This window comes from Ramularia collo-cygni (genome assembly GCF_900074925.1).
Source record: "Ramularia collo-cygni strain URUG2 genome assembly, contig: RCC_scaffold23, whole genome shotgun sequence".
In the NCBI taxonomy this organism is placed as follows: domain Eukaryota; kingdom Fungi; phylum Ascomycota; class Dothideomycetes; order Mycosphaerellales; family Mycosphaerellaceae; genus Ramularia; species Ramularia collo-cygni.
Genome location: NW_019716277.1, coordinates 298,799 through 308,996, shown reverse-complemented (window position 1 = coordinate 308,996; position 10,198 = coordinate 298,799). Strand labels below are relative to the sequence as shown.

Genomic DNA, 10,198 nt, shown 5'->3' with positions numbered 1-10,198 from the left:
GGAAGAGGTTTCATTGTACACTGAGAAGTTCGGTTGCCTCTAACTTGTGTCTCATGGAAGCCTACTCCATTATTATCATCATGAGCTCTACGCAATTCCAGTACAGACTTACATGACATGTCCTCATATAGTGATGTTTCTTCAACCCTCCCCTCTCTCCTTGGCTGCCTTTCTTGCCAGATACCTCGCCTTCGCATCACTAATATCCTCACTCGTCTTGGTCGTCTTGGCCGCTCTCTCCAGCCTAGCCTTCTCCTCTTCTTCCTCCTCCCTGGCACGTTTATTCTGCGCCGCCAACTGCCCCTCCATCATTTTCGTCTGCCTCTCCCGAGTCTCCTGCTTATTGCCCACATTCCTCGCGGCAAAAGCATTCTGAGTGGGACGATTCGAAGTCTTGAGGTGGTCCGCACCATGCTTATCTCCTGCCTTGCCCGAAGGAGCGACATTCAACCCAGCGGTCAGAAGTTCTCTCTTGTCGGTGATTTGTCCTTCCTCATTGACATGCACATTCACACCCTTCTTCCTCAGCTCCTCGGCCAGTTCCGCGTCGGACTGCTTCTTTTCTCCCTCGTTGATCTTCAGGCCTTCCTTCTCGATCTTCGCCGCAGCTTCTACCGTCTCCTGATGCTGTTTCTCCGACTGCTCCATCATCGTGCGGTAGAAATTCTGCATGCCACCTCCAATCGCTCGTTTTCTCTTCTCCTCCTCCTCCGCCTTTCGCTTCTCCTCTTCCTCCAACTTCCTCGTCTCTTCTTGTTGTAGTTTATACGCTCCCGTCACAAACTTTTCCTTATCCGCGAATTCCTCTCCCTCGTTCTCCCGTTCCTTTTGCAAGAATTTCTCGCGCGCGACTAGTTGATCTTGTTTCCTCCTCGCAGCAGCATCGAGGAGATTGTTGATATACTTTGGCTTCCGTTCAATGGCATCTTGTTTTGCCGCTTCCTTCTTGGCTTCCACAACCGACGTTTTGGCATCGTGGAAGGAATCGTAGTCGAAGATTGAGGCGTCGACTTCTTGCGCAGCCGACACTTTTTGCTGGGCGGATTGCAGAGCCGAGAGGTCTTGTCGCGAGTCTTCTTTCAACTTATTTTGTAGAGATTTCAGTGAGGGTTTAGGCGGGCCGGAGGCTGGTGGTGCTGCTGCTGCTGCTCGTGGTTTGGGTTTGGAGTTTTGGGCATTTCTGCTGAATGTGCTGATTTCTTCTACCGCCTCTTCCACAGGGCCTGACTGTTGCTCGGGTTCGTCGTCTTCGTCGCCATCTTCATCGAATATCGCTCGTCGAGTTGGTGGCGCTGCCTTTTTCTTCAAATTCAGGCCGTATTTCAAAGACATGATGTTTGTTGGTTTGTGATGTTGCAATCCGAGGACGGAAAGTGGAGAAGAAGAAGAAGGTCCGGATAATATTTTACGAGACACTCACTTACCTACGTGAACCGTGCCAATTAACGTTGTGTTGAACGAGCCCTAACTAACCCTAAGCCTAGCATCTCACCGCGGGCCACTTCCCGCAAGTAGATGGGAAACTTCTCTCCCCGACCTCGACCTCGACCTCGAACTGTCAACAGCATCCCTAGCCTAGGTAACCAACAAAATGGCAACATCAGATAACAAAGCCCGCGCTCTCCGCGGCGAGCTCCATTATGCCTTCAGCCCCGAACTTGTAGCCGAACGTCGCAGATGTTCCCACGCCTGTTCACGATTCAACACCGCAGGAGAGRTAACCCGAAGACGCCAAGTAGAACTTTGGAATGAGTAAACCAAGCCCCCCCCTACCTCCACCGACTATGCATCTCAAACTAACGATACCAAAATCACAGTATCGTCGACGACAAAACACCTCTGCCACCTGCAGCAGAAACCCCCGAAGCAGACGAAGAACTCTTCGCCGAAGACGCATGGGTTGAAGCTCCCATTCACATCGACTACGGCACGAATGTGAAACTCGGCAAGAATGTTTTCATCAATTTCAACTGCACTATTGTCGATACATGTCTGGTGACGATTGGAGCGAGGACTTTATTCGCTCCTAATGTTTCCCTTTACAGCGGCACTCATCCTCTGGACCCGGATGTCAGACAGGGAACGAAAGGTCCGGAATGTGGGGGTGAGATTCATRTTGAAGAGGATTGCTGGCTTGGGGGGAATGTTATTGTTCTGTCGGGCATTCGTATTGGTAAGGGTTCGATTGTTGGGGCGGGGAGTGTTGTTACCAAGGTATGCTTTTTTTCTGTGATTGCAGGGTTGTTATTGAGAAGGGGTTGCTAATGCGAATGAATGGTAGGATGTGCCGCCGTATACTGTGGTATGTTGTTTCCCAAGTCCAGTTTTGAGTGAGCTGACGATATGCTTTTTACGCCGTAGGTTGCTGGCAACCCCGCTCGATTCATCAAGCAGGTCCCAAGAGATACGGATGCTGCAAGGACAAGTGGTGCGATTGCGGCGCTGGAGAGGGATCAGCAGAAGAAGTCGCAAGCGATTTGATACTGTTCATGAATCGATGAATACCCTGCATTAGCAGTCGGTAGCTCCTACAGCGCGACACAGATGCTCACTCATGCTAGTATTGCCGCTGCACACGACAATTCACGATGGCGGAAGGAGGCTAAGAATCAGTCGTGTATATCCAGGGAACTTCGAGTAACATGGAGAAATCTATGGGCTTCTTAACCCCTCCACACACAATTGGGAGATGTACAGCTTACTTCACAGACAGCTTCTCCATCTGATGACCAGAAACCTAGCACCGCGCTACCCAGTTCTCCATCCCAAGAACCCATCACTTTCCCACTCCATGATACTCCACACGCGCGCAGGCTTTACAAGAAAGTTTCCACGAAATCGTCTGGTGGATACGTGCCCTTACCAGTTGTATTATAAATGGAGCACTTTGAAGAGACCTTACCGCGAGACTATAGACCCAATACCTAGCTCTTCGCTCTTTTACTCTTACTAGATGGGTATAGCGCCGCTGCACTATCATAATATCTCATACATCTCCTTCTTTCCTCCTAACATCTTGCCTGTATCATCGTACAGGCCAGTCAAACTACACAAGAAAGGTACGAACTCCGCTGTTCGCCGCGTAATATTCCGCATGGAAAGAAATTTGAAGGTCACTGTCCAATCATCGTTGGTATGTCGAAGGATGTAGCACTTGTCGTTAAGAGTCAAATGACACTTTTCTGTGGGCGAGCTGTGGCATCGTCGTTAAAGGTACACTTTCGAGAGTTTCCAGATGCGGTTTAGCGCTTTAAAGTAGGTGAATGAATTGTCGAGATATCTTACGAATGGTTTTGAGGGTGTGTTTGTAAGCTGTCGGATCTTCCACGAGTAGGAGGACTTCCGCCCGTTTGAGCATTGTGTGGAAATCGTAAAGTCCGAGTTGTTCATAACTCTGGTGAGATCAACCTGTGCAAGTCGTTCAAGTCGAGAGCTGGAAAGTAATCGCAGTACAATCCAATTTGAACCGGGAAAGACAAAAATGTCACCGGCCAAATGACGCTTGTAAAATTCTTCATCGACGACCACGAAGTCGTACGTAATGCTATCGGGGATCTTATATGCATCTGTGAATTCAGTGCCTACAGAGGTATGCCATCCGGGCGTTGGCCCTCCTACTGTCGACAGTCTAGTTGCAATCGTCGAAGTTAACCAGGGTTCAACAACGTGAAAATGGCCTTGACGAGGTCACAAAGCATCCGGCAGACTAATCTTAAATCTATAATAGTAGGGAAGAGGCTGTTCGAATTGCGGCGTACTATGGGCATATCGTGAGTCTCAGGTAATAAGCCCAAGTCCAGCGTCGTGACGTTCAGCAACCGGCCTCACACAGTCCATGTCTCATACTCGACGGAATTCTGACCCAGCAACTGCAATCCATGCTCCATTCGGTATTCTCCGACCAGTTCTCAAAGGAGCGTCCAAATACAATATTGTACGTATACAGCAGAATCTGGGCGGTCGTAGATGAAGCGTAGAAATACACGCTGCCGAGGAATTTGCCCTGCTGATAGCTTGCGTTGTGAACGGTATACACCACCATAGTCAAGCTATTATGCACCTCGCTAGGTAAGTTTCCATGGGTATGAGAGCTAATGTCGACATCCCTAAGTTGGCATGGAAGTGACAGCACATGAAATGCTCGATAAGTGAGGCCAACATTCAACAGCGTGTAGCTATCGCTGTTCAAGGATCACGAACCATATGTCGAACGAACGGTATGTTGGCTGCACTCTGTCAGATGTGGATCTGTATTCCTCCAGAGGAAGATTCGGTTGCAACATGGCAGCTCTCCAGAGACATGCTCACTAGGTCTATGTTCCGGTTTGTGGGATGCGGCGTAATTGTCGAGTTGGGTGCCGGAAGAGAGTCGTTGGGGTCCGTGAGATGGACATAATGCACGTGCCGGTAATCTGTAAGACAGCAGCATCAAGTGAGGGCGTACAAGAGGCACCGCGCCAAGAATTGTTGCTACCACGGGTTGCACATGAAAGGACGCATCTTTTATGGCATATTCGCCCATCGAAGCATGACAATTCGAGAGGTAAGTCGGCGGCATTGTCTGCTTGCTTCCGGTTGTGTTGATCATAAGCTCCTTTAATCTTGATCTTGCCATCGAACGGCCGGACGCCTCTCCAGATGACGGTCGTCCTAGAGTCGTTTGGATGTCTGATGTCTTTGTACTGTCTGTCACGGACAGCTCGAATTGGCTCTGACACAATCCATTTTGTCGTGCATCATTGGAGTCAGGCCAATTTTGAGACAAGATGGGCGCGACACGCTTTACACCATTGCATTTGCAGTCCAAGACGGGAGGATGTTGTCTTGTTCAGAACAGCAGGGAGAAAGAAAGAACAAAGTTATTGTAAAAACGCGGAGGCACCTCCGCGGTCAAGACATCCTCCTCCATCATCGACGAACTTCGAAGACAAACCACAAACACATTACACAACCACCACGAACAACACAACCACCAATCAACAGATCCCAACAAACGAACCCCAACCCACCCAAATACCACCACCCAAATCCATCCCAAACAAAATGTCCGACGCCAAACAACAAATCATGGACCAAGTCCGCCAACAAGCAGCCCTCCAAAACGCCCGCGCCCTCGTAGAAGTCCGTACCTATTCCCCCCCCCAAATTCTAACATACTTACATACCTCCCCCTTCCCAGAAAGTCAACGAACACTGTTTCGAGCGCTGCGTCCCCAAACCAGGCTCCTCCCTCTCCTCGGGCGAAACAACCTGCTACACGGCTTGCATGGAGAAATACATGAAATCCTGGAACATCATCTCCCAGCAGTATTTGAATCATGTGCAGAAGGGGGTTGGGAATCAGGGAGCTTTTGGTGCTTGAAAATGGGAATGATGGATGGATGGATGGTATATGAGACAACAAGGCGGAGATTGTGTGAGAAGGAAGGAGCATTATGGAATGGCGTTTCTTCCAAGAGCTGATATGATACATACGGCGATTACCGTGCAGCCTTTTTCTTTGTACATTATACAGACAGACAGACGGGCTTGCGGAGCTTGTTTGGGAAGTTACGAAAAGCATTGCGGATAGAGCTGATGAAGGATGGTAAGGGCTGCACAGCTTTGTTTGTACACTACTACGAGCTGGAACTTCCAGCTTGCTTGTACATTACAGAAACACCACTCTGATGAGTAGACATCATTGCAAGAAAGATCTGATGCTTCGGCATTGACCATTCATTCGACTTCAAGCTATACTTGATACGCTTCCCACTCAGCTCTCCACACATGCTATGCGATGCAACCCGGAAAAGTTCCCTCAAAGACTTTTTGTTGTCCCCAGCACCTTTGCAAATGCATTTATCTCATCCAGCGCTACTCACAGGGAGGCCGCTAATCAAGCGATCCTCAAAACGGAGACCACTTTAATCCTCCGTCAAATCACCATACTCCCACATACCTCTCCGCTCAGCCTTGGCCTCGGCCTCCTTCTCCTTGAGGTCGGCGATGATCTCTGGCGCAGCCCTCTCAAAAGGTCTCAACTTCTTGGGCACCATCGCTAGACCCTCGGCCGCAATATCAGCGTTGACACTGTTAGAGACGCTGGCGGCTTTGGGGTCCATGAGCGTTACCCATAGCAGATTCTCCCGTGAATCCGTAAAGTCGATGTTGGCGACCAATTCACGGCCACCGGTCATGTCGTAAAGTGCATTGACACTCTCGGAGAGGTATTCAGAGGCAGTGGGGAACTGCAAAAAGGAAAGTGCAGCGTCAACGGCCTGACCCTTCAGACGGCTGGGTCCGAACTTGGCGGCATCCAGCGGACGGAGGTCGTCCCACTTCTGAGTCTCAGCGTTGCCGTAGTCGATGTAGACAACCTCAGACGTCTTGTTCTCGCGATCGTTGCGGCGAACACGCGCGCGGTACCACACGCCATCCTCGGAGAATTTGGCAGACACCACATCTCCGGCCTTTGGAGGCGCAGAGAGCTTCTGGCCGTTGCCGGGTGCAAGGTGGAAGCTTGCGAGTTCCTTCATCAGCGTGTCGAGGTTGGCCTTTCCTGAGCCAATCATCTGGAGCTTCAGTCGACCGTTCGAAGGGTCGACGTAGGTGACGGTGACGTCCTTGTAATTGCGTTCGCGTGTTGGTAGAGGTGCGTCGCCGTTGGCACCATTCGTGCCGTTGGTGGGAGCATCGTAGTCTGCGCCATCCGCAGCAGCCTCCTGGGAAGGATCCCAGTCGTGCCACAGTCCACGTCGTGCCTCCTTGGCCTTTTGCTCTGCAGCAAATAGCTCAGCGCCGTTGCCCGACTTCTCTGCGCTATACGCGTGGACAGTAGCAAGACCTTCCTCGACAAGAAGCTTGGCAAAGTTCTCGCGGTTGACAAAGAGTGTGCCGATGAAACCGCCCTGCTTATCCGTGTCGTCTACATCGATCTCGACATCGCGCTGCATGCAACGCTTAACGGCAAAGTCATGTGCTTCTTGACCAAAAGGCTCGCCCGCGTCTTGGGGGCCGCGTGCACTCCGAGGAGCACGGATGCCACCCAGGACAAGGGTGAGCTTCGAGTTGTCGCGTGGGATAAGAACGGTAAAGCGGCTGCCTGATTTGACAAAGTCGACCACAGCTGGCACCTTTTTGGACTTGGACAGGAGGGTGAGTTGACGCTTGGCCTTCTCGAGGGATTCGCTGTAGTCGACAAAAGCTTGCTGCTTGGGTGGCTTGGGGTTCCACATTCCCTTGCCTTCTGCTTGGGCTGTCACCTCGGCGGCGAGGAGGTCATCGTAGATGGGGCTGCGGTCGGTGTCATCCATGCGGTGGCGAATCACAGACGCGTATCCATTCTCAACAAGCATGAGTGCTACGTTCTTCCCGTTTTGAGAGACGGTAGCCATCTCGCGCTCGTCGTATCCCTCAGTTGCAGGACGCTTGCCGTCGATGGTCACCTTCACGTGCTTGCCAATCAGGCGCTTTCGCAGAAACTCCTTCGCTTCCGCGCCAAAAGGAGATTGCTTGGGGTCTGTGGGCTTTGGCTGGCGGACACTGCTCAAGTTGATGCGCTTCTCCGCGCCGTTCTTCTGCCGTACGAAAAGCGTGTCTGCGGAAAAGACTCTGCTTACCGTCGCCTCGGACTCGCTGCCTCCAGTCTTGGCCGCAACGTGGCTCTTGAACAACCCGAGATGGGCCTCCTTGGCGGAGCGTTCGGCTTGACGAAGCTTGCCCATCTCTGCCCCGAGCCAGGTGGAGTGGTGGTCTACACAGCGCGCTAGACCTGCCTTGAGCAGAAACTCACCGATGTTACCCACGGGGTGACGCACTTCTCCGACGAGGATGTTATTAGGCGATACACCCAAGAGTCGTACCTGTACACCACGCTGTAGCAGTCTGTCCTCGACGAAAGCCTGCGATTCGTTTCCAAATGGCTCAGCTGGCTGTGTGGAGCCATCTGAGGGGTTTGTCCGCGCGGTGGTGGGTGAACGTAGGCCGGCAATGAGAACAGTTGTCTGCACGTGTTTCGTTGGCGAGACCATCAAGCGAACGATCAAGCGGTCTCCGCTGAGCACGCGCTCCACGATCGATTCGATTGCCTTGCCCTTGTATTCCTCGGCAAACGCTTTGGCATCTGGAATCTCGCGTGTGTTCTCAATGATGGTGGTCTTTGCTGCCCACACACCCTTCTCATCAGCACGAGCATGTGCTTCGAGTGCTTGCAGCTTCTCCAACAACTCGGCGGCTGGGGGAGATTCTGCTTTGCGGTCCGCATCGTCTCTCAGCTTGGCATGACCTTCCTGAACGATCAAATCAGGTAGCTGAGTTCCATCAGGGAGAGTAACAACGCCGTATTCGCGGGAAGCACCGCCAGTCTTTTGAGGAATGGCGTAGATGATCTGAAAGCGGATCACCTTGCCAACGCAGAGCTTTCGGAGGAAATCGCGCGACTCGAAGGAGTGAGGTTCATCGGATTGCAAGCGTGGTGCATTGATGAAGGCGAGGCTAATGGTCTGTGAGAACGATCAGATGTCAGCGAACATTCAATCAATGCCCCTCCAAAGCTCGCCCATGTTTCGATTCGCATTGGGGGATTCGCAGCTTCGGGTTCGTAGACGCTGTAGCTGTCTGTTTACAGCGCCAACACATGCCACCGCCTTTCAATGCCCACTCATCAATGTACATACCCGCTCTTGTCTCGCGTTGTTGGTGAGGATCAAAGTATCGCCTGAGAGCACGCTCTTGACCTTTCCTTCTTGCTGCGCGGCCATGATGGCGTTTCGAATCGAGTGCGGGTGGAATGTAGAAGGTGTAATGTTTCTCTATACCAGAGAGTCGGAAAGGGAGGATTGTAGGGTGATGTCGTGTGCTGTTTCTGAAATGCTCGTGTGATGAAATGTGGAGGGGAGCTAGAACAAAATAGAGCCAGCTGTACCCTCTTCAAGTTGTGTGTGGGGGTGTCTGCTCAAGCATGCATGACGAGGATCGACTTGTCAATGGATTCTTGGCATATGCAGAATGCGAGGAACGTTGATTAGGCGGTCATGTGTTGAATCGTGTCAAGTGTTCGATGGTCGTGTAGTCGAGTTGAAGAAGTTCATGTAGATGGTGTAACCCGAGCTGTATAGGATTGATGGTGGATGGATGTTGTAGTGTAGAATCTCAAGCTGTACTTTCTGCTGCTGCTGTCGCTTATATTGATTGAAGGAAGTCACGCTATCTGTCTAGTGAACACCGCGCAGGTGCATGCCATTGAAAATTCACTCATCGCGCAACCGACTCCCATCAGCCGACCAACAGATGTCCACCAGAAGTAGAAATCATCGCCCCGGTGATGTTCCTATCCTTCATCAAATAAAGGTAACTCTCGGCTATATCCTCAACCTTGGCCACACTTCCCACGGGCGTCTTCTTCGCCAACTCCTCAAACATGCCTTTCTTCTGCTCCTCAGACATACCCTTCCAAAGTTCTGTATCCACAGCTCCCGGACTGACAAGGTTCACCCGAATGGGCTTCAAATCCAACGCCAGTCCTCTCACCATTCCCTGTAGACCTGTTGCATAGGAGTTCACCACGGTCCAGTTTGGCATGGGACGCTCCGAAACTGCTCCAGTTGTGATGATCATGGAGCTCTTGGGGCCTGGGGAAAGGTACTTGGGCGCATACTTTCCAATGAAAAGTGGGGCAAAGAAACGCACAAGACCTGCACGCTTGATGCTCTCCATGTCAATGTCAGAGACAGGACTGACGGCGAGAGAGTCTCCCGCAGTGTGAATTACGTGATCCAGTTTTCCGACTTTTTCGAACAGAGCGGCTATGTTGGACTCTAGGTTGACTTCGTCTGCGAGGTTGCAGGCGTGTCCGGAGATGCGATCCTGAAATGTTTTTAGTTGTATATTCGGCTTTGGACGTTACTACCAACGCACCTTTGCAGAAGGGTAAAGTTTCTGTAGTTTTGAGACGGCATTTTGAACGCGCTCGGCATTGGACGAAGAGATGATGACAGTGCAACCGTTTTCCACGCAAGCTTCTGCTGCACCATATCCGATGCCTGGACAGCAATGTTAGCGGTGCGGTGTACGAAAGATACGGAAAACTTTACCAGAAGAGCCCCCAGTGATCAGAACCTTGTCGCCCTTGAGCTTCTGGGTGTACTTGACCTGATCTGCCATGCTGTATCACTGCTGGTATTCGTTCACGTTTCGGTCTGAAGCTCTCTGCAATTTG

General features: G+C 51.4%; 5 protein-coding genes; 2 read left to right on the top strand and 3 right to left on the bottom strand.

The window, feature by feature from the left end:
* Positions 1 to 141: 141 nt before the first annotated feature.
* Positions 142 to 1,332, bottom strand: RCC_10644 (uncharacterized protein; the record flags this gene model as incomplete). The annotated part of the gene is made up of 1 exon (XM_023775871.1): positions 142 to 1,332. One exon carries the CDS (start codon positions 1,330 to 1,332, stop codon positions 142 to 144), a length of 1,191 nt encoding a protein of 396 aa, XP_023631639.1.
* Positions 1,333 to 1,591: 259 nt separating this feature from the next.
* On the top strand, positions 1,592 to 2,481 carry RCC_10643 (probable acetyltransferase, CysE/LacA/LpxA/NodL family; the record flags this gene model as incomplete). XM_023775870.1 has 4 exons in its annotated part: positions 1,592 to 1,752; positions 1,818 to 2,214; positions 2,282 to 2,302; positions 2,362 to 2,481. The coding sequence occupies 4 exons, from the start codon at positions 1,592 to 1,594 to the stop codon at positions 2,479 to 2,481; spliced, it is 699 nt and encodes a 232-aa protein (XP_023631638.1).
* Positions 2,482 to 5,043: 2,562 nt separating this feature from the next.
* RCC_10642 (probable mitochondrial import inner membrane translocase subunit tim-13) lies at positions 5,044 to 5,362 on the top strand (the record flags this gene model as incomplete). XM_023775869.1 has 2 exons in its annotated part: positions 5,044 to 5,121; positions 5,180 to 5,362. 2 exons carry the CDS (start codon positions 5,044 to 5,046, stop codon positions 5,360 to 5,362), a joined length of 261 nt encoding a protein of 86 aa, XP_023631637.1.
* Positions 5,363 to 5,906: 544 nt separating this feature from the next.
* RCC_10641 (probable transcriptional coactivator p100) lies at positions 5,907 to 8,741 on the bottom strand (the record flags this gene model as incomplete). XM_023775868.1 has 2 exons in its annotated part: positions 5,907 to 8,483; positions 8,658 to 8,741. 2 exons carry the CDS (start codon positions 8,739 to 8,741, stop codon positions 5,907 to 5,909), a joined length of 2,661 nt encoding a protein of 886 aa, XP_023631636.1.
* Positions 8,742 to 9,255: 514 nt separating this feature from the next.
* RCC_10640 (related to enoyl-[acyl-carrier-protein] reductase 1) lies at positions 9,256 to 10,143 on the bottom strand (the record flags this gene model as incomplete). XM_023775867.1 has 3 exons in its annotated part: positions 9,256 to 9,846; positions 9,898 to 10,022; positions 10,074 to 10,143. The coding sequence occupies 3 exons, from the start codon at positions 10,141 to 10,143 to the stop codon at positions 9,256 to 9,258; spliced, it is 786 nt and encodes a 261-aa protein (XP_023631635.1).
* Between the last annotated feature and the right edge of the window lie 55 nt (positions 10,144 to 10,198).